At 45.0% G+C, this 22,412-nt stretch overlaps 7 protein-coding genes across 7 annotated transcripts; 4 read left to right on the top strand and 3 right to left on the bottom strand.

Annotated features, from left to right (window-relative positions):
- Positions 1-1,024: 1,024 nt before the first annotated feature.
- N7495_006401 (transcriptional regulator family: Centromere protein B DNA-binding region) lies at positions 1,025-2,471 on the top strand (the record flags this gene model as incomplete). The annotated part of the gene is made up of 2 exons (XM_057209052.1): positions 1,025-1,264; positions 2,328-2,471. The coding sequence occupies 2 exons, from the start codon at positions 1,025-1,027 to the stop codon at positions 2,469-2,471; spliced, it is 384 nt and encodes a 127-aa protein (XP_057062826.1).
- A 1,759-nt stretch (positions 2,472-4,230) lies between these two features.
- N7495_006400 (SWI/SNF chromatin-remodeling complex subunit SNF5) lies at positions 4,231-6,663 on the bottom strand (the record flags this gene model as incomplete). The annotated part of the gene is made up of 2 exons (XM_057209051.1): positions 4,231-4,653; positions 4,717-6,663. The coding sequence occupies 2 exons, from the start codon at positions 6,661-6,663 to the stop codon at positions 4,231-4,233; spliced, it is 2,370 nt and encodes a 789-aa protein (XP_057062825.1).
- A 1,155-nt stretch (positions 6,664-7,818) lies between these two features.
- Positions 7,819-8,712, bottom strand: N7495_006399 (endonuclease/exonuclease/phosphatase family protein; the record flags this gene model as incomplete). Its single annotated transcript, XM_057209050.1, has 1 exon — positions 7,819-8,712. The coding sequence occupies one exon, from the start codon at positions 8,710-8,712 to the stop codon at positions 7,819-7,821; it is 894 nt and encodes a 297-aa protein (XP_057062824.1).
- A 492-nt stretch (positions 8,713-9,204) lies between these two features.
- On the top strand, positions 9,205-10,741 carry N7495_006398 (curved DNA-binding protein (42 kDa protein); the record flags this gene model as incomplete). The annotated part of the gene is made up of 5 exons (XM_057209049.1): positions 9,205-9,232; positions 9,380-9,463; positions 9,515-9,619; positions 9,686-10,498; positions 10,557-10,741. The coding sequence occupies 5 exons, from the start codon at positions 9,205-9,207 to the stop codon at positions 10,739-10,741; spliced, it is 1,215 nt and encodes a 404-aa protein (XP_057062823.1).
- A 1,274-nt stretch (positions 10,742-12,015) lies between these two features.
- On the top strand, positions 12,016-14,505 carry N7495_006397 (putative PHD finger domain protein; the record flags this gene model as incomplete). The annotated part of the gene is made up of 2 exons (XM_057209048.1): positions 12,016-13,289; positions 13,359-14,505. 2 exons carry the CDS (start codon positions 12,016-12,018, stop codon positions 14,503-14,505), a joined length of 2,421 nt encoding a protein of 806 aa, XP_057062822.1.
- A 3,229-nt stretch (positions 14,506-17,734) lies between these two features.
- Positions 17,735-19,581, bottom strand: N7495_006396 (uncharacterized protein; the record flags this gene model as incomplete). The annotated part of the gene is made up of 6 exons (XM_057209047.1): positions 17,735-17,862; positions 17,931-18,603; positions 18,655-18,835; positions 18,895-18,965; positions 19,019-19,085; positions 19,397-19,581. The coding sequence occupies 6 exons, from the start codon at positions 19,579-19,581 to the stop codon at positions 17,735-17,737; spliced, it is 1,305 nt and encodes a 434-aa protein (XP_057062821.1).
- Positions 19,582-19,725: 144 nt separating this feature from the next.
- Positions 19,726-21,523, top strand: N7495_006395 (dolichyl-P-Glc:Glc1Man(9)GlcNAc(2)-PP-dolichol alpha-1,3-glucosyltransferase ALG8; the record flags this gene model as incomplete). The annotated part of the gene is made up of 6 exons (XM_057209046.1): positions 19,726-19,802; positions 19,866-19,944; positions 19,999-20,192; positions 20,254-20,747; positions 20,799-20,938; positions 20,993-21,523. 6 exons carry the CDS (start codon positions 19,726-19,728, stop codon positions 21,521-21,523), a joined length of 1,515 nt encoding a protein of 504 aa, XP_057062820.1.
- Between the last annotated feature and the right edge of the window lie 889 nt (positions 21,524-22,412).

The raw sequence follows: 22,412 nt of genomic DNA, 5'->3' as shown, positions 1-22,412 counted from the left end.
ACTCCGCATTCGATAATGAATGTTTGAAGGACAGACTGTCTTCTTTAAGCATCTCTCTTCCTCTCTATCGTTTGAACTCCCATGAGAATTTACTCTGCCACTTCTTGGCGTTCCCCTTCTATATTAACGCTCACTCCCTCGCTGTTTTTGCTCACTGAGTAGAACTGAGCAGCCCCTTGGGAGTGTACAGACGGAGACTCCAACTTTCCTCTAACAGTGAAAATTTTTAAATCCAGTCTGGTCTCTCCTTATAAAACAACTTCTTGGGAGGCTCTCTGTTTGGCTGAAGATAAGAGACGAGTAATATACTTGTAGAGGGCTGCTTTCAACTACTGTTCTAAAATATCGAATGAAACTAGAGGTGTCTCTTGAGCCCTAAGGGAACAACTTATGAGGTTTTCTTTCCTATTAAAGTTGGCTTTTTTAACAGAAGAGATAATTCTATTTTATACAAATTTGTATATACCTAAATCAATATCTCAACCTTGGAAGCTTTTGTATCGCTTGGATACCATTTTAAACACTCCCTAAAATACTGAAGGCCTTAAGCTAGTGAAGAGATATCTGCTGTAGAAAAACATCGACATAACCTCTCTTATTGATGCTATGTTCATAGGCTCTAGTGTACTCACTGCTTTGAAAATTGACCACCCAATATGTACATATATATTCCGCAGCTGCTTGTGGATTTCGGCTAGGTTTCCTCCAGTATACTAGAATAGAAAGCTCCGTGGAATGTTTGAAAAAGATAGAAAAAGAAGATTATAGCTCTGGGTATGATGGCAGTAGTTATTCCCCACGTACAGATTAAAGGTTTGAGCAATACACTACATTATGAAAATTCTATTCATCTGTAGTCGTTGATCCCACTGATTGGCTCAACCCAACAGCTAACCGGGCCTTACATACGTTACATAAATTATACTTAATTTCAGACCCTCGCTACACGAGGGTCCGCCACCCAAATGGACTATTTTTCTAAATTCCTACAACCACCACATTTTTAACCACCACTCCACTAAATATGCCTTCAGATAATAAAGACATTGAAGATCGGATTACTAAAGCCCTCGAATCCCTCCATACTCAATCAAAACCAAATATCACGAAAACTGCACAAGAATTCGCGGTTCCTCGCGGTCGGCTTCATCGGCGTTGGCATGGTGGAAAATCACTATTTAAACAACAACCCAATGGTCGTAAGCTTAATTCTGCTCAGGAATTAGCTCTTTGCGAATACATCAACTACTTTGATAAGGCAGGAGTATCAATTAGTCGCGGACAAATTGAAATTGCAGCCAATTCAATTCTTGAAGAGGCCCATAACAACCCAACAACAAATCCACCACAAATCGGCGACCATTGGTTAAAACGCTTCCTTAAACGTCATCCTGAATAACATCGTCGACGCTGACAGGCAATTGATGTTGAGCTAAGCCTTGCTCTTGATAAAACTATGGTTGAGCGATGGTTTCAAGACTATGAGCGTGTCATCATAGAGCATGGTATCTGTCAACAGGATATCTATAATTTTGATGAGACTAGCTTCCAAATTGGTGTTGGAAGAGACCAATGGATCATTACAAGAGAGCCAAAGAAGAAGTTATTCAATGGTTCTGTCACCAATCGCGAATCTGTTACCTGCTTAGAGGCTGTCTCAGCTGATGGATTTGCTTGCCCACCACTTATTATCTTAAGCGCGAAGCAGGCTTTATTACGTTGGTTTGACAGAATTCAAGATGAGCGTACTGCTATCGCTATTACTGATACTGGCTATATCAATGATCAGCTAGCATACCAATGGAATCAATTATTCCATAAATGGACTATTGGTCGTACAATTGGTAAGAATTTCTCTCTTATCCTATATCTATACCTATATTATAGTATATACTAATACTTATTATATATTTATAGGTAAAAAACGCCTTATTTTATGTGATCAATTTGGATCTCATCTTACAAGGCAATTCATTAAGTTTTGCGAGGACCATGATATTATCCTCTTCTTTTTACTTGCACATACTAGTCATATACTTCAGCCACTTGATGTTGGTGTCTTTAGTGTCTATAAACACTGGCATAGCCAGGCTATTGAAGCTGCAACAGTCACCGGATGTCAAAAGTTTACAAAAGATGAATTCCTCTATTCTATCGCCGAAATCCGACAAAAAACCTTTCGTCCTCAAACAATCAAGCTTGGTTTTAGGTTAACAGGTCTTTGGCCTATTAACTCAAAGCTAACCACAGAGGATTTACCATCATATAATCCATATAGTGATGATCAACGACAACAACAACATACTCCATCAATATGCTCCTTACAGGATACTATTTTTAGTACTCCGAAAACCGCTGAAAAGGTTAGGAAAATAAATGGTCAGATGAATAAATATAGTCCTAGCTCTCTACGCTTTCAACAAGCGCTAGATAAGCTTCAAAAGGGGGGGCTGAAGCTCAGGCTACTCTAGCCATGGAATTACAGCGGGAATTTGACAACATAAAAGCTATTATGGAAGCACGCCATGCCCGATATAGTGCTTCTCGTCGTTATACAAGGATCACGGGTATCATTACTTCTAATCAAGTCAAAAACATGAAGCTAAAAGAGTATAAGCTTAATGAAAAAGCTCATCAAGATAAGATACGACGGAAGTGGAAGAAGGTATTGGTTGAGATTAGGAAGCATGGAAGGTCGAAAAAAAAGCTTAAAAAATAATTCTGTTTGGTTTCAACTATAGTTTAGTCTCTAATTCATACTATTTTTATATGAAATATATATATATTTAGTGGAGTGGTGGTTAGAAATGTGGTGGTTGTAGGAATTTAGAAAAATAGTCCATTTGGGTGATCCAGTCCATTTGGGTGATCCAGTCCATTTGGGTGGCGGACCCTCGTGTAGCGAGGGTCTGAAATTAAGTGTAATTTATGTAACGTATGTAAGGCCCGGTTAATGGTATTACAACAAAAGTGAACTTCCTCCTTCCACAGCCACCAAAGAACGAAAAAAATATAAAATAAAATAAAGCAGTATGGATGGAGGGTAAAAAACCATCATAAAAGAATAAATTAGTTACCCATGAAGGTTAGGCATAGAGTATAGTAACCTTGGAATACTGAATTTCCCGAGGCCTATTTCTATTTACTTAGTAGTATGTCTTCAAACTTCGGAGTAATGCCCTAAAATTCTCTTGTCCAAAGTGGGCTTCAGATTCTATTTCCCATTTACCAATTTACTGTTGTCCGTCTACAGTCATTCGTATTCTTACAAGGAACTAAACCCCTCAACATTCGGGGTTCCATACACTAGCCTGTACACCAACTAGCCATGGTACGTATCATGGACAACTACAGAGTATTATCGACGTCCAAGCCCAATTAGATTATGGTGGCCCTAAGGCGTGTCACTAAGCGTCGACGTTAATTCCTGATTAAATAGTGATTGATGGAACTAGCGCCACCTCGGTGGATCAACCGATCCTGTAATGCTTCGCTGTTGATGCCACGCGCCTACCTAGTCATTACGAACATGGGACGACACAATGACAGTGATATCTGTCCGAATATGGGAAGTCGGAATCATCCTTTCTGATTGAATGATTCCACCAGCGACTCCCATTGGACACAGCCTCCCAAATGAGTGGGACAGAGGTCTTCTTTAGTTTCAGTTAGCAGTAGTAGAATCTACACTTCACATCATCTCTACAACTGCAGTTCTTACGAATACACGTGTAAAGGAAGTCACCCATATCTTACGACAATATCCACTGGCTGAGCTTGATATTTCTTGTTCTCAGATCAGGATCAAGGGAGGTGACTTTAAATTGGCACTTCAGGGCTGCTTGTAAATATTGACAAACGTGACAACAACCACCTCCCTAAAGTGAATTTTGTAATCAATCCTGCTACCCATGTAGTTGTTACCTATGGACTTTGACAGAAATATCCACAAACGGCTTCTCTCTCTCGCCTTGGAAATTATTCGATTCGATCTGCTCCACATACTCAAGGAGATCCTGTAAAACCAGAAGTCTACGAAAGTGAAGTTAAGATGAAAGAGACTGAGATGTGGTATTGGAACTAGTTGGAGATAAGAATAAAAGAGATGAAGGTAGGATTGTAGAAAGAATACAAGCTATTGGAAAGAAGAGTGTTATGCCAGGATATCAATCCATCTCTCTCATTACGCAGATACAGCGCTATCATCACGGCATCAAAAGATCCAATACCTTATTGGGGAGGCCGGCTGACAAGAGATGAAGAAGTAGCACCTAGGGCTGGGCTGGCGCTTGCTGAAGTCACTCCCCTATGGGCTGGGCTACCAATATTTGGGTTTGAGGGAGCGCCACCTGTCTTGACAATCCGCTCATCGACCCGCTCCTTGTGTTGACGGTTGCGAAGATGAACCTCAAAGTTGTCGACTGTCATACCAGGTCCGGGTGTGTAGAGCTTGCCGGGGCAGTCGTGGCAGCGAATTCGAGGCAAGTACTGGTATTTGATCGTATGGCCAGACTGCATGTTGTTGGGGTTCGTTACAGGGGCCAAAGTTTCCATATCCACTGCTGAATAACGCATTACTCCCTCAAACGAATCATTAGGGTGGGCTTGCTTCAACCGTTGAAGACCAGCCACAAGCCATGAAGGCGGTGGGGGCTGTTTACGAACATGAGGGGTCAGCCAGGACCAAATTTTATTTGAAAATTAGAATCTACTCACACCAGGTACACCAGGCTGGGGAGGTTTTGGTGCATCGACAGCTCCTGTTTGTTGAGGGCGCGGCGGCGCATGCACATGTTGTCGGGATTGCTGGGCCAATGGGGGTGCCATAGGATTACCAGTTTGTTGTGTCGGATAAATACGCCGTCCGTTTCGTAGAGCATGCAATTTGTCTCGCGGAAGCTTGAGCTTCACAATCAAAGTGCCAACCTCTTCTACGCTTTCCTCTCGATATTGTTGTCGTCGGGTGGACGCTCGGGGTTCATAAACTGGTTCCGGAGTCGCAGACTGTCCCAGGCTTGCTCGCAATGCTGCATGGGCAGCTGTAGCGGCACCTCGTTGCATACCTCTGGTGCGAGCCGTACCCTGAGCCAGATAAGGTCCAATGGCTGGTGACCCTTCGTCCGAGTCATCGCTATCAAATTCATCGGAATCATCGTCACGAGTTCCAGCCATTCCCCGGCGACGACCAGTACCCGAACGCTTGGTTACATTGCTTTCCTCAATAGAGCCTGCTGAGTTCGGGATGACAGATGAAACGATTAGTGTGCGGATAGTGCGTTGACGATCCTTCAGGTCTGGCAAGGCAGGACCACCACGACGGTTGATAGATCGCTTCTGTCGACGTTGTTCTCGAGATATCGAAATCTCAGTGCGTTCAAGGTCTGCCTCATTCAATTCGTAAAGATATGGCGTATGTTCCTTGGCGGATTGGTACGGTCGGAAGGCGGATGATACGGGAGTTGGTAGGAAGGAAGCGCTAAGATCAGGGTCTTCGATGGGGCGACCATCGAACGGATGAGCGACGATGTAAAGCGACTTGGTGAAGAGTTGCGATTGTTCGCGGATTGAATGGGCTATAGCGGTAGTAAACTCGCCAGAAAGAGATAGGTCGTCGGTCATGCGCATGGCAAACTCCTCTGGAGAATTCTGTGGGTCGTTGATGTCCCACTCAAATTGATCAATCAGGGTGTGTTGGCCAATGGTGATATTCAGCTTAATCAGAATACGCATTTCATCGTTCCTGTATGCAAAATATGGGAGCTGTGGATCAAGAGCCTCCTCCTGCATAAATATTTGGGGATAGTAGTCCATCAACTGTTCTTGGATACTCTGCGAGATTTGACGCATCAACGGACCAGATGTCTCTAAAGCAAGCCCCAAGTCTTCAACAAGCTTTTCAGCAAACAGATCTGGCGAGATAACACGATCATGCAGGTTCCAGGTGAAGGTATCTCGAATTTTAACTTTCTCCCAGTCGATGTCGAGTCGAATCGGTACAAGATCTTCCATCTGCTCACTCTGCACTTTCATGTCTCGACGTGAAACCCGCAATTCTCGCGTTTTCCGGTTTCCGGGCCGACGTCGGTTGGATGGGTATAGTAGCTGAGGGTGCGGAGTACGCAAGTCCGTACGTTGGTTTCCAAAACCTTCGTAGCCCAGACCATGCAACGCAGCTGGATTTATCTGATGCTCGCGGCGAAGCTGGAAATAGAAATCGCGCTCTGCTCGTTTCTCTTGCTGTAGTTCTTTGCTTTGGTTGTTCAAGGCAATTGCGGCTGAATAGTCGAATTCGCGGTTGAGATACTGTTCTAGAAGAACTTTTTGCAGTGGTGTTTCGCGCGTACGAAGCGCCATAGATCCAGATACATCACTCGATTGAATCACAGAGCCATCACGCGATCGTTTCCTGCTGTGTCCAGACCCAGATCCATCTGTACCATTCGAATTGAGAATACCATTGGCATCATTTGGATCTACCAATGAAGCAGAGATCCCCGATTCTGTAAACATGGCTTTGTGATCGTCATTGGATGAGTGGTCAGAATCGATAAAGTCTGCACCAACAGCCTCAGAAACGCCAAAGCCATTTTGAATACCAGAATGAGAAGATGCGGGAGACTGATCAAATGGCAGCGAGGCCCCTGCCATATTCGGCGATGTCATTATCAAGTAATTTGTGAAAAGGTTAGGCGATAAAATAGATTCGCTATTCGGTGGGAAGTGAATTGCTTTCGACGCGACGGAGATGGTTGTAGGACAGCTATCACAGCATCATTGGACGCGACCTGAGACACGACCCCATTAGTTTTAGTAATAAGGAAGGTTTTTGATATCGAGGTTTGAAAACATCGTCGCAAGCACGCCAAAGTCGATCGTCTGTGACGATAATTGGTGGGCGTGTCGCGACGGGCGCATGTGACGGGCACCATCAACGACGCAGACGAGAGCTGCGCAGGTCGATAAAAGCAAAAGGAAGGAAATGAAGATACCGGGGAGTGGGAAGACTAAGTCAATCCAGAGTGCGATATACGTACCAGATGTGAAGGGGTTAAGGTCAATTGCGCGCTCACAGGTACTCCCACGGGGCACAACAAATTTGATCGGAGGAGCTTTCTTGTGGGTGGAGTGAAATGAGCCTGCGAAGAACTCTATCGTGAGAAGATTGACTATTCTTAAGATTTTAAAAGCGATAAAGTTGAGGTGGTGGTGGCGGCTCTTGAAGGCGCAGACGAAGAGAGAAGTGCAAGTTTCAAAGGGGAGGATTACGAAACCGCTCCCGGCAAAAGTATGGCCAACTCTTCATGGCTTTTCCACAACTTATTAGAGACTATTGGGTTGTTTATTGAAATAACAACTCCATGGTAAACTACTAGGAATAATTTGAAGCAAGAATACAGCTATTATATGGCCATGAAGGCTTATGGCCAGACTAATTCGCCGGTATGTATTAGTCACGTGATTTATTGAATAGCCGCTATTGTTGCCTTACTATTTAGGCAGAAGTTTATACTTGGCTCCAACTAACCACTTTCTAAGGTTCATCTTCACTCCCTGAATTTGTACCGCCCCTTGAGACCTTGAGGATGTTACTAGATAGACTGTTTAGCCATAATTCATTTTTTAAACATGGGGTGTGACAGGAATAAGGTTATTTAGGCTATTAAAGTCAATGAAAATCGTCAATCATCGATGGCAGGGGCCAATCGTATCCGATTCCAACGTCCCATTCTGCGCTTCGAGTAAACTGAATGATATGTTGCCCTTCCGCCTTCTTCCTGATACGGCGGAAGAGCAATCTCCCCATCCTAAACACAGACCTTAATCCACTAATGTGAGGTCTGCAACGACAGCGCAATGATCCGAGTTGAATACCCCATCATCGAACTGGTTTGGTAAGACACTATATCCATTCACTTTCCAAGTTTGTTTCTGAATTTCTGGTATGTGTAAAAGCACATAGTCAATTCGCGAGGGTGGCTCTTCCTCATATCCAAACCCGGTAAAAGTATTATGATTACCATATCGATAGGAGGCATCGACCAGCATGTAAGTATCACGCATATGGCCATGGCTGGTTAGTTCCTTGTATGCCTCCTCAGTTTCCTGACTGTTCAGATCACCGGCCAGGAAGGTCCCTGAGATTAGGTCTTTCCATTTCGAGACCTCCCGATATTCCTTGATCTTGTTGTGAATAATCCGTGCAGCTTCAAGTCGAGAGCGAGATCCCTGATCATCCAGATGAGTATTCATGGCCAGAATGCCGCGGCCACTGGGTCGGTGAATGAAAACACCAATGGTGACAATGCGATTGGAAGCAGCGTCCCAGCTTTTGGACGGCTTTGACGGCGTTTTCGAGAGCCATACGGTATCCTCGTGAAGCAGCTTCCATACCGATGGCTGGTAGAAAATAGGGGAAAATTCCCCTTTACAGTAGCCATCGTCTCGTCCAACTCCAATGAACTTCCATCTAGGAGTAGAAGGTTTGGGGTATGACACGGCACACAATCCCCTATTGATATCTTCGAGCTGATTAACAAGGACCTCTTGCAGGCAGATGAAAGTGTTGTCGTTATGTCGAGTATGGAAGTTAAGCTCATTAAACAGGAGCTGTTGGCGCTCAGGCCAGGGCCGCTCGCCCTTGAACGGGGCAGAGGTGTCATAGCGAATGTTATGGGTCAAAACGCGGACCGGTAGTTCCGAGGTAACCTTCATCGTCAGAGAGTAGGAAAGAAAAGTTAAGGTCTGCCTCTTTTCCTAATTCTAAGGCTATGTCAAATTTAAGGGGAAGCTGAAATGTAAGCTGTAAGGAAAGCGTTGCGAAGGGTTACGCCGCTGATTGGAAGGGGAGGAAATGCGACAATCCCTGCGTTGGATCGGAACTAGTGCTGAATAGAACGAATCAAGAATGTTCACTGAAAAAAGAGAGAAAAAAGAAGAAAGAGCGGGGTATTTTACCCCATATTGTTGGACTTCCACGAGGCCAGATGGATGGTTCAACAAATGACGTCTTTGCCGACTAAGTTAACCCTAGAAGGCGTTACCGCCTGAATCGTCAGGCAGTCAGATTTTTCCCCCCACCAACGCTAAATAGCACAAGACTTCTCCATTCATTCAACTCTTCAGCTCTCGGTTTTAGAAATCAACTTCTAAATCCACTTTCACTTTCCAAATTTTATCCCCTTCCCAGTGAGGTTTTACTACACAATGGCGGAAACTAAGGTTCCCGAGGTTGGTAAGTATATTCCGCTTTGCTGCGAAAGCTCTGATGGATGTGGGCATCGTCGGCCGACTAGGTGCTAAGCTTCATCTGGTTCAAGAACGATGCCCTCCGTATCATTTGACCTATCCTGAATACTAATTGATCCCACGTTTCCCTCAGACTACACCCTCAATAACCCCGATACCTTGACCAAGTACAAGACTGCTGCTGAGATTTCGCACAAAGTGCTCCAGGCCGTTATTGGTACGTTGCGCCCCCATTTGTCGGATGAGACGGTCTAACTTTGTGAAACAGCTCTGTGTGCTGAGGGTGAGAAGATTGTTGAGATCTGTCAGAAAGGTGACAAGCTCCTCGAGGAGGAACTTGCCAAGGTTTACAAGGGCAAGAAGATTGCTAAGGGTTGGTCTATTTCTTGATGGCATTGCGCCTTCTTTTTAAATGCCCCAAGACACTAACTAATAAAAGGTATCTCTCACCCCACTACCGTCTCTCCTAGCTCTTATGTTACTCCCTACACCCCTCTGATCTCAGATACCGCGGAGGCCGAAACTGTTCTGAAGGCCGATGAAGTCATCAAGATCCAGCTCGGCGCTCAGATCGATGGCTTCGGAACCATTGTCTGCGATATGATTGTCGTTGTTCCCAAAAACTCGGACAAGTCCGAGGTCACTGGCCGCGAGGCTGACCTTATTGTCGCTACTCACTACGCCAACGAGCTCCTGCTGCGTCTGATTGTCCCCCCTGGCCTGCTGGCCCAAGGTACCGACGAGGAGAAGGCTAAGGCCGCCGCCCAGAAGGCTCCCACCCAGGCTCATATCTCCTCTCTGCTGGAGAAGGTTGCCAAGGCATACGGCTGCAACGTCGTTGAGAACACCACCAGCTGGCTGTTTGACCGCAACGAGATCGAGGGCACCAAGAAGATTATTCTGTCTCCCGGTAACGGCACTCGTGGTGACGGTGTCCCCGCAGTCGGTGAGGTTTGGGGTATCGAAGTCGGTCTCAGTTTGGGTTCCGGAAAGGTCAAGACCCTTGAACACCGTACTACTCTCCACCGCCGTACCACCACTACTTACGGCCTGAAGCGCCCCAGCTCTCGCCAAACTCTGTCCGAGGCTGTCAAGAAGTTCGGAACTTTCCCCTTCAGCTTGCGCCAGCTTGATGACGAGAAGGCCGCCAAGGTCGGCATCGTAGAGTGTGTCCGCGGCGGTGTCCTGCGTCCCTACGAGCCCGCTGGTGACTCAGAGAATGCCCCAGTCTCTCGCCTGCTGACCACTATTGGTAAGTTCGCTCATGATCCAATTCCTTCTCATTGCTTTGCTAATTTTTTTTTTTCAAGCTATCACCAAGAATGGCATCACCAAGCTTGCTGCTCCCACTCCAATTGATCTGACCCAGTTCAAGACTGATAAGAAGATTGAAGACGAGGAGATTCTGAAGATCCTTGAGCAGCCCCTGTCCCGCTCGACTGGCAACAAGAAGAACAAGAGCAAGAAGAAGAAGGTGGCCACCACTGCTGAGTAAATGTACTCAGACAAGATTTCTCGTTCTTCATTTGCAAAACACGCCGAAATCTAGACAAGCCCTGGAAGTTGGAAGTGAAGCTACACAAAAAGGATATCCACTGAAAATTTCATCAGACTACACAAATTCTCCGTCGGAAAAAAAAATGAAAGGTAACGTTTGTTGATCAAGCTTGCATGTATACAGGGATGACCCCCTGTTATGCTTTTTTTTTTTCCATCGACTGTCGACTGTGTCAATTACTGTGGTCATTATTATAGGCCTCTTGAAAGATTTGATTTGAGAGAAACAATTATATTGGTCTATCGTAGCTGTATACAAGCTCAATGTAAATGTAAATCTTGAATGCCCACTTGTGTGATTGTATGTGTTCTAACGAACTGGGTTTTTCATCAAGGTTCCAATGTTAGAACATTACTAAGGTATTCCTCATGCCTGTTAAGTACTGAGTCTATTGGTGTAGGTAGAAGGTCATCAGTCATTGGAATGTAGACATGCCACTCATCCCTTCAAAGGTTGCTCAAGGGGTGTTTTGCTTACAATCGATGTAAATTCTCGACTCCATAATTGTATCTCTATATCAATTCTCGTTCTCCTTGAGAGTTATGATCTCATAATTCGGCTTTCACTTAACCTATCACCTTGAGCTGTCATGTTTTTCATGTCCACTTCAATTTTCTGGTATTGGAATTATAGCTCTGTTACCGGCCTGATATGTCTGTAGTCACAAAAGATCACAGTTTCAAATTTATAGTTGAATTTTGTTGTCTTCAGAGCATGTAGCCAGAGATACTTCCTATTCATTTGAGCCCAGGCAACTATCTGTGAAACCCTTTTGATTATATAATGAAATAACCATTCAAACCTCCAAAGTCTCGCTGCAAACAGAAAACCCAAATCATCAAATCATTGCATTTAATGTTTATCCAAAACGGTCTAGCTAATCTGAAATGAGGGGACAAAGAATGTTAAGAAAGGAGTGAGTGAATGGCGAAAGTTAGGGCATGTCTGGGGTTAGGCCACACCGCCTGCTGCACCGCCCCCTTTACTGCCAATATGGGATCTGAGTTCTTTTCTAGAGATCGCGAAGGGCCAAAGGGGAGTCAAGGCCGGCGAGTGAACCAAGTGTGATAAAGTTGATTAACGCGCTAATTTTGCCCAGATGGGCCCTACGCTGGTGATAAACCCCACGCGTAATCAACTCAAATTTAAAAGAAACTGCCAACGCCCTCCGGCTTGAGCCTAATCCGACGGTGACAGAGAACACCATCACCATGAAGCCAATAGGACAGTATCCATCACTTGCAGAGTATAAGAGCGTAGGCATAAAGCCTCCACTTCATTACGTCATTAAAGAAACCAAACTGCTGGTTCCTCGTGCTGGCACAGATACGCCCTTGACTTCCGCAGAAGATGCTCTTCTTTCGGATATCTCCTTTATGGATGAAGTCGAAGTGGAAGTCGAAGTAAGTCCCGATTGGGAAACCCCCCAAAAAATGGGCTCCAGCTCGCGATTTAAAAGGGCAGTCCTGAACATGGACAATTCTCTCCTTCACAACGACTTTGCTACACCTATCTCAGAATCTTTTGAAATATTCACTTCGCATCCATCCTCATCATCTCCAAGATCAAGAACTCCGGTCGATTCTTTGGATCAAAAACTCTCCACAATGTCTACCCCAGTTTTGCCAACTGCAGATATCAAGCCAGAGACAGGCTTTCTCGATACTTTGCGATCACTGCCACTGCCTGCATCCTCTAAGTACAATGTCCTTCGCTTGAGAGCTGCACTGGAGAGTGCAGTCACTCACTCAATGAACGAAGGTAACGACAAAGCAGCTCTGAGTCTGGTCTTTTTCTGGGCTGAGATGAAGCTTAATGGAGACGACTTCAAATTGGCCCTCATTGAAAACATGGGCAAAAGTCAAGACAGTGGCCATCAATTGCAAACGATATTACAAACTATCTTGCGATACTCCACTGTGGGTGCGGCTTCATGGTATGAATCTTTTATCATCGAGCAGGAAAGCCTCCAGAAGGGCTGGGTCAGTGAATCTGACAAGATGGCTGCAAAGGCTGCCAACTTTGTTGAGCCTGAAGCTTCAACTCGCAAGGCAGTCGTTAGTACTGCTGAAATCTACCGTGATACCAGCGGACCCCGTCTGGAAGAAGCGTTCCTGAGTGGCAAGACCAACACTGCTCCCTTGAAACGTCCTAAGAAGCCATGTCCTGCCAACGAGCTTCCTTACAAGCGTCGCCAAACCTGGGATGCCGATCCCGATACGGAAATGCAGCTTCGCATCAAGCGCGCCCGTGCAGCTGAAAAAGTTCTCCACGCCAACACGTCGCCTGAGCAGGAAAGTTTTGTGCGAGGGTCTGACCCTGATGATCTGGCACGTCTCGGAGGACGGCCAGTTTCTCCTACATTTTCCGAATTTTCCGGATTTTCCGGGTTTTCACCCAGTCTCTCTGGCCTGTCGAACTCGGCTTACTCTGATGCAGATGTTTGGTCTGGTGACCAACCTCCACGAATGGAGTTTGAAATCAAGTACGTTTTTACTGCTTGTTGTTTTGTTTATGCTTGTTTTATGTTCAACTTCTAACATTATTACTACAGGGATAGCGATGACGACGATGACGATGACAACGTTAACTCGGATTTCTGCCGGAACTGTGATAAAGATGGATTCATGATCTGCTGCGAAAACTGTGACAACTCCTTTCACCTTTCTTGCTGCGATCCTAAGCTGGATGCTATTCCCGCTGGAGCCTGGCTGTGCCCCAAGTGTCGTACTCACTCGATTTTTACTACACTTATCAACAACCCCATTCGCCCCCACAAGACTGAATTCAGTCTTCCGGTTGATATCAAAAGCTACTTTGAGGGTGTCGGTGAGGGCCGCCAATACGATACGAATTACCCTACGGATCTCAAGAACCAAAGCTGGTACAAGTCGGTTCCCCACCTCCCACGCCTGACTAAGCAACCCAAGCAAAAAGGGCCAACTCCGCTCTACGGCGATCCTAACTTGACAAAGTTGGTCGAGAACGGGCACTTAATTCTCTGCACCCGCTGTGGTAAAAGCTCAGAGAACATTTACCCCATAATCCGCTGTGATTACTGCACTTGCCGCTTTCACCTTGATTGTCTGGATCCCCCTCGCGCTATTCCTCCCAACCCCTTTGATGGGTGGATGTGCCCTAATCATGTCGACCCCGACGGTATGATCTCCCGCAAGATGGTGAACGGTCAGGTTCAGGAGCGCCGTATCCGCATTCCCAAGCATGCAGCCAGTGCCGTACTGAACGACCCAGAGGCCACTCTTCTTGTTGATCAAGACGACACTGACATTGATTTGGAAGAACAGAATGATGTGATCCTCAGCTTCATTGATGGCGTGAAGGATAAGGCAGCCCTTCGTCAGCTTGAAAAAACTCTGCAAGCTGAACAGCGACTTATCAAGGCTCAAAAGGCTTTGGACCAGCAAAAATCAGAAATTTCTGGTATCAAAGCACAGGCCGCCTTTCTGGCTTCCATCTGCGAGGAACAACGTATCTTGGCAATTCAGAAACAGAAACTCGATGAGGCAAAGAAATTTGTCTCGGATTGCATTTCATCTTTCAATCCCAATGATACCAATGCTCATGCGGGTCTTCAGGCTCAACTCGATGTCATTCTCGAGGGCATGAAGTTGGATAATATTAGATCGATGGAGGCAGCCGCCGTCGATGGCCTGTTAGGACTCTCGTCCTCGTCCCCTTGATTTTTTTTGGGTGAATTTTTCCTGGCCCCATATGGCGTTTATGTAAGGTAGTTTTATTATAAATTTCTTATTCAACATTCCAATCCATGCTAAGAATAATATCACTTTATCTTTTATTACATACATATCTTCAACTCAGGTTTGGTTTGAATGTTCCTAGACATTCTTGTAGTTTAAATCACTTCCAATTTCCATGATATTCACTTCAGCTTGGTCTCATATCACCTGGTAAACATTCTTCCTACCTACACCTTGCAAGACTGCCCAGTATTCACCTGGGAATTTCCAAGCCCTGGAGGTTTACGTACCTATCAACGTTGAAATTTGATCAACTTCGAAATTCGAATATTCTTTCACACTCGTGGACCTTAGTAGACACCCCACCCTTAACACTCCAGATACCCCCCCCCCAAAAAAAAAACCTTCCAAGGTTATGTCGACACCCAATATCGAGGTCTACAGATTCCAAATTTAGCCATTTTGGAACAGACCAAGCCAGAAACTGGCTTCCTCAACAACCTGTATTGGCTCCCACCGCTGTCATCACTTTTCCTGTCTCCAGAGGGTAAGCCATCCATGCTAAAACAAAAGTTTATTGAAAACTGTCCAAATTAACGCTCTCTATTCGCTCCTACTTCTTTTGTCGGCTAATTTTAGCGTCTTCTGCCTGAGGGCTGCTCTTAAAAGTGGTCATTCCTTCTAAGTATAAATCAAGGCTAACGAGCTTCGAACCGGCATAGCCTATAACTATCAGCCCACCGAAAATCTGCGTTATCTTGACCCCTTCAACAGAAAATTTCTTGCCCAAATCCCGAATACTTCTAGCGGTAAAGCCATGGTTTAGTCAGTAACAAGGAATGTAGAACTATTTCCGATGCTTAAAATGTTCTTGTTGTCCTATCCCATCCCCGCTCCAATGTGCTATTCCTTCTAAGCGCCTGAGACTCCTTGTTATACTGGCTGTAAGCACTCATTCCTCAGGAAAAAACATGGACAGAGATGCTGAAAATAACACAACGTAGAAGCTCCCCGTTTATTAGCATAATGTTATATCCAGGTAAGTTTATTATCAATATAGACATCCAAGTACTTTCTGAGTATAATGATCCCCTTTAATACCCATTGAATTACATTCACTCGAAGCTTTCAACCAACTGTATATCTTCTACACTACTTCTACCACCAGAATCGTCGATGACAAATATGAAGGAACCTGCCAATGATGGGTATGTTCCCGGTCTTTCTGAGAAGACTTCTTATTGCCAAGAGACAGCAAAAAGAGTTGAGGTTAAAAATGTAGATGAATATTTCAAGGAAATCCAACTCTATCACCATTCTCATCTTCAGCCCATCGGTATACTCTTCCAGAACGCCGCCTCTTGCGACCTAGAAATTAGCAAGCGCATGATGTCGCTCGCCGAGTCTATCACATGTGTATACATGATGTCGCTAACGATGTCATTGCCGCATTGGTTTTTACGCTGTGCCCCGAGGGCCTATAACTAGAGTGCGGTTCCCACTTTCTTTCCTCTTCTTTTCTTTCTTCTTCATTCTTAGTGCTAGGGGCGATTCAGGGTCTAAGTCAGACCACTGTCCTTGCTAATGTCTCCGTTTTTGCATCAGTGAAGATATTCTGAGATCCATCTACGTGCGATGAAAACTATCGTTGCAGACCCATAGGGGTTGCTCCTGGCTTTCGTCTCGTGGCTTAGGGAATTTTTGATGTCTAAATTGTGATTTTATTACTCATACTTTTTTCATTGCTTAATAGCCCTTGTTGGCTGCAGGTAGAGAAGAGAGGTTGCATATGTGACGCTTTGAATTCATCACGTGTCTTTGTTCAAGGCGTCTGCATTGATATTAACGGTTAGTATTAAACATTTACCTCCCAGGTCTTCAGGGCTCGAGGGTCTGGATAGATTTGATTGTTATGATCCCAAACGAGTAGACCACTTGTTTTCGTACACACTCACAACTTCAGTAAATATAATATGTATGAATTGTGCATGATATATTTGTACGTAAATCAAAGCATAGGCTTATTCCCTTTTGATTTATGATTTTTTTTATTTTTTTTTTATGAAAATGATAATTTGGACTCAGAATGGACGAAAAAATCCTTCGTTTGTTGACGGCTCAAAACGTCCAACACTTGCATTGGGCGTAACTCTAAGGGCCAACGTATCCCACTATGCTGGACTCCGTAGTCAATGGTATCTCTTCATGCATTCTATTTTGAGCCCATCCCTACTGGCCTCTTTTCTGTTGGACCTATGAGTTCATTTTAATCTGCAGGAAATTATCCGGATAGTGACGACTTTGAAATCATATCCCGAGTTAACACCTCTAGTATTGGTAGAACTTCACTCGTATTCTGGCTGCATCAATCAGTCATCTATCACGCTATGAAAGACAAAATCAAGCACAGGCTTCAGGTTTCGATAAGAGGAGTGTCTTAATTCGGCGAAAGGTACTTGTGTTGGTGTTAGTTGGATCAAGTACGTACTAGAAGCAGAGCTGGACTATCACCATTAAGAGTTCTATCCATTATGGCCTCATACATATCTCTACCCAGGAAGAGAGTTATAGGGTTTGTATCAGACTCCGACTGGAGAGGAAATCGATTGACTACGTAAAGGCAAGAGTACCTTGATGATCCTAGCATGACATATCTCGAGTTAGTCAACGATGTGTCGGTAGTTATCTGAAAGAGACTTTATCAAAAGTAAAATATTGTGTCTTGTAGAAAAATATTAACCTACATCGATATTCTGTTGGCTGGTGACAAGTGCTGAGGAAGGCTTTTCCACTCGCGGGATCAAAAAAATTGGACGTGGATATCTTTTATCATTACAGTATCCGAGGGACTAACTCGCCTGTTGGACCATTGGTGGCAAGACATGTGGTGATATAATGAAGGTCATGAAGCTGGCGTGTGAAATACCTCTTACTGGTAGAGAACCGGACAAGAGGGCGCGTAGCACTATGAAATTGTCGAAACGTATGACTTGGGTATTTTGACTTGCGAGATCTGAATTGGAGCATGCTAGGAAGAAACAGAAGTTGATGGAGCCTGACTGATGTTGATGGATAAGATTACTCAGGGTCTTTGATCAGACACACGAAAAATGATGTCATAAATCCATTCAGAAAAAACAGTTTAACAGAAGCTACATATCTCGAGTATAAGAAAGGTTTCATAGCGTAGAGAATTACTAGAGCATAAAGCTCACAAGTACTTCTTGGGCATACCAGCACGACGGCGCTTGTAGACGACATACGACACAGCGAGGAGAACCTGGAATGCGATGACCATGAAGATGAAGAAGCCCATGCGTGGGGTGGAAGCAGTGATAGCTAGTAGAAGAGGGAGCATGTCAGTACCAGGTTTCTTGCTTTGCTTGAGATGAGAAGGGAAGACATACCGTTCAACAGATTTCCCTGGAGGCTCTCACTCAAACTGAGGTGCGAAGATCGCAAAGTATCGTGGAGCTGGTTAAAGCGGCTGCCGTAATCCTTGCCTTCCAGATCACGCTGGATACTCTGGAGCAAGTCCTCGATGCGCTGGAGACGAGCGTCAAGCGATGCCACAGCATCCTTTGTCTCCGAATTCTTGGCAGATTGTGCTTTGATTTCTTGAAGGATATTGTTTGTTGCCTGATTCTGGACCTGAAGACGGCCGCCTAGATCGCCAAATTGTTTGTTCAGGACGTCATTATTTCCGTCTCCTACAGGTGGTGTTACAACTTGTTCCTGGCGCACAAACTGTTGCTGTGGGGCGGAACCTTGGTTCGGGATCTGGGTAGGTGTGGCCTCCAGAACGAACTTGAAGATCTCGAAGGAGTCGGGATTCTCTGGAGTCGCAGCGGTAAGACCGAAGGTGTTTCCAGTGGGCAGGAGCACCATGTTGGTTGAAAAGCAGACCTTGTCATCTACAGTCACTTGGAAGATCGAGTTGGTGTGCTTGAGCTTCACTACCGAGGGACGACCCAAGTTTCGGTAAGCATAGTCGCAGTGTCCAAATGCCAGGCTATCAACACTACGGTGAGTCTTGTAGTCGGTTGTGCCATCGTTCAAAAATCCACGGATGCTTCCACCCTGACGATTGGTTAGCTCAAGTTCACGTTGTGGTATTTGAGGGAGACATACCCTTCCGCCATGAGTATCAATGACAAGAGCGAATCCATCAAATGGTCCGACGGTGTAGATGCTGGATGCGCCAATCCGGGCTTGTCCATCCTTTGTATACCATAATTGAAGATTGCCACTCGCTCTCTCGGGGCCAGTCGCTCGGAATTGAAATTCGGCAGACCATTCAGATTGAAGAACACTAATTATTAATTAGTTTATCGATTCAGTACTTTGGGGGAGCATGTGAAGGCTACTTACGGACTTTGAGCCCATGCTGATCCTCGTACACTTCCCGGGTAAGGCGGTGTTAAGATTAGCTTATCGGAGAGCTAACATGCATATTAGCAACGGTGCAAAATTAAACAAGGAACGGCATACTTACCAAGGAGGGGTCGAAGCTTTCTCCACTAAGGGTCCATCCTGGGATGGATTCTTTGTTTTGTGAGATTCTAGTCAAGGGTCAGTTGCTAGATCAATGAGAGATTTGACGGTGGTCCGTACGTATCACCGTATCCGAAACTTGAACTTTCAATAATCTGGGCAGTAGCACCAGCGGCAAGCAGTACCAGTGATGTAAATGGTCTCATTATGGCAAGCGTAATGGGTTTGTAGGAAGTATGGTAGCAAGATCAAAAGAGCCGTTCGATGCCCGCTCGTGGATGTAACGTCACAAGGTGTATCTTTGGGTTATTCAGCTTCGGAAGTTTTCGAGTGCTTCGAGTATTTTGAGGTCTTCGAATTATTAGAGCAATGCTCACACGATCTTCGGGGTAGATCGCAAAGGCTAGAAACGACACGAGTAGTAATCCACCCAACAACAATAGCAAGAACGCAAAGGCGGGCTTCTTTGGCAATGGCAGCTGCAGAGGGAGAAAAGTCAACAAGGTGATTTAATTGGACACTGTTCAAAATAGTATGGCTAATGCCGACGTCTGTGAAGTCCATTCGGAAGGTTTGGCAACTGAGAGCTGTCCTTCTCCTGATTAGTTCTCCGCATTATCAGCACGTGACCAATTGTGGAGGAGACGTGAGGATTACAATTTAAGCTCCAAATTTGAAATGTCCATTACAGAATGCGCCCAAACTTCAATGACTGAGCTTTACCCTTCATTGGCGCAGTGTGCCATCGCTGCAGGTGCCCTCAAGGTACTGCTCTTGCCGGCATAGTGAGTTTCGCACTTTTCATCTGAGGCTTCATTTATTCCTAACCACAATCCCGCGCCATAAAGCAAATCGACCGACTTCGAGGTTCACCGCAATTGGCTCGCCATCACCCATTCGCTTCCAATTAAAGAGTGGTACTATGAGGTTAGTTTCAATAAAAGCTATATCTCTGTCCTATTAGCTCTAATTTTGTCCTAGAAATCCTCCGAATGGACACTCGATTACCCCCCGTTCTTTGCGGCCTTTGAATGGCTGCTGTCGCAAGCTGCTGCATACTGTGACCCTGCTATGCTTGTTGTCAAGAACCTAGGCTATGACTCTTGGCAGACAATATACTTCCAAAGGGCTACAGTCATTGTGACCGAGCTGGTCCTGGTCTACGCATTGAGCCGGTAAGATAAATCCTACCCTCCCAAGGTCAATCGGAAAGGTGCTAATACATTCACTTACTAGGTTTATTAAATCAGTTCCTCTTCCAAACAAACAAGCAGCGCATGTGGCTAGCCTCTCTATCCTTCTCTCACCAGGTCTTTTTATCATCGACCATATCCACTTTCAATACAATGGGTTTCTCTACGGGATCCTCGTCCTGTCTATCGTTCTAGCACGCAAGAAATCGACTCTTCTCTACAGCGGTATCCTCTTCGCCATTATTTTGTGTCTGAAACACATATATCTCTACCTTTCCCTCGCCTACTTCGTCTTCCTGCTACGATCTTACTGCCTCGACCCTAAAAACGTTTTTCGACCGCGATTCGGAAACATTATCAAACTTGGATCTTGTGTCGTCGGTGTTTTCGCAATCGCATTTGGTCCTTTTGCTCTATGGGGCCAGATGCTTCAATTAAAGGATCGCCTATTTCCTTTCTCGAGAGGGTTGTGTCATGCTTACTGGGCACCTAACATCTGGGCAATCTACTCTTTCGTTGATCGGGTATTGATACCAAGTAAGTATACCTTCTCAAGCTTGATGCCTTGTATTTGCTAATTGGATGCAGTTGCTCCTCGCCTTGGGCTCACCGTGAACCATGAAGCTCTCAAGAGCGTAACTCGAGGTCTCGTCGGAGACACAGCCTTTGCCGTTCTCCCGGAGGTAACTAGTGGGCAAACCTTCTTGCTAACATTTGTCTTCCAGCTAGTACGTGGCCGCTTGTGTTAAACTATTTTTGTTTTCTTACTAATTTTCACCTAGGTTCCTCTGATCAAGCTCTGGTTCCGTCCTGGAAACTGGGAGACCTTTGTAGGAGCGATCACACTATGTGGCTATGCTTCCTTCCTATTCGGTTGGCACGTTCACGAAAAAGCTATACTTCTAGTTATAATTCCGTTCAGCCTGATTGCGCTCAAGGACCGTCGCTACTTCAGTGCATTCCGCCCTCTAGCAGTCGCGGGCCATGTGTCGCTGTTCCCACTAATATTCACAACCGCCGAATTCCCTCTCAAGACTGCCTACACCATCCTCTGGCTGATATTATTCCTCTTTGTCTTCGATCGAGTGGCGCCTGTTCCAGAACGGCCACGCAGGTTTGTGTTTGATCGCTATATCTCCTTGTTGTACCTAGCTGTTTCAATTCCCCTCATTGCGTACTGTTCGCTGATTCATCAAATTATCTTTGGGTTCGAGCGGCTACAGTTCTTGCCCTTAATGTTTATGAGCAGCTATTGTGCAATTGGCGTATTGGGAAGCTGGATTGGGTTTATGGTGGTTTACTTTTCTGAATAGATAGATTTTTGCCAACCAGGAGAGCCTTCAATTTTCCAATTTTATGCACTATATCTATAAAAATCAATATAACCATCTATCCTGCAACACTTAGGTATATCGTGTTTGTAGACTGAGCTCTTATCGGCAAAATAGATCATATCATCACGTGTTTCATGCCCACTCAAGCCACAAAGTCTAAAATGCGCTAGTACAAATAAGGTTAGATTTACCCCGATATGCCATGCTGCCGCTGCAAGATCGGATGGGTTGTCAACAGTACAGTGTTTTCTTCATGATTTGTATTTATCAAAGCTACATCTGTAATACTGGGCACATGAATACCAGATATACACCTGAGCACTCAATTCCACGCCCTAGGCTATCCTTAATCTTGAAACTTTTGAATTCAGAGATAACCAGATAAAGCTGGAGATATGATGGTATTTGCCCCCGTGGAAATATATACTGAAAACTTTTTATAATTTTTTTTTTTTTCGTTTTCAAGAAACTTTCAAGGTCAAAGCTCATTTATCATTACCCAGGTGATAAGAATTATGAAAAACCAAGCTGTCATGGACGTCGGGATGTATCTCGCGGAGTATAAATTTAAGGTTGAATCTAGGGTTGGTTCCAAGGTTGATATGGATAGCGTGCCTGGGCGGTCGGCAACTTTGGAAGACATGGATGCTTCCTAAATACCACCAGGGCTACCCAGGTAGGTGGGCACACACGGGTGGCTCTCAAATGTTGTTCGATTTCTCATAAGGATTAAAAACCTTGGAAACACATGACGATTCATTTATTGGTATCGATGAGCGGTTGTACAGTCTCACCCCAGATCTTAGTAGCTAGGTAAAATTTGAGGCAGTGGGATAATGCCAGAGACATAGAGGTGTCAGACGAGAAA

This window comes from Penicillium taxi, assembly GCF_028828555.1.
Source record: "Penicillium taxi strain IBT 34144 chromosome Unknown utg000004l_segment0_segment0, whole genome shotgun sequence".
NCBI lineage: Eukaryota > Fungi > Ascomycota > Eurotiomycetes > Eurotiales > Aspergillaceae > Penicillium > Penicillium taxi.
The sequence above is the reverse complement of the archived record's forward strand: the minus strand, read 5'-3'. Positions and strand labels throughout refer to the sequence as shown.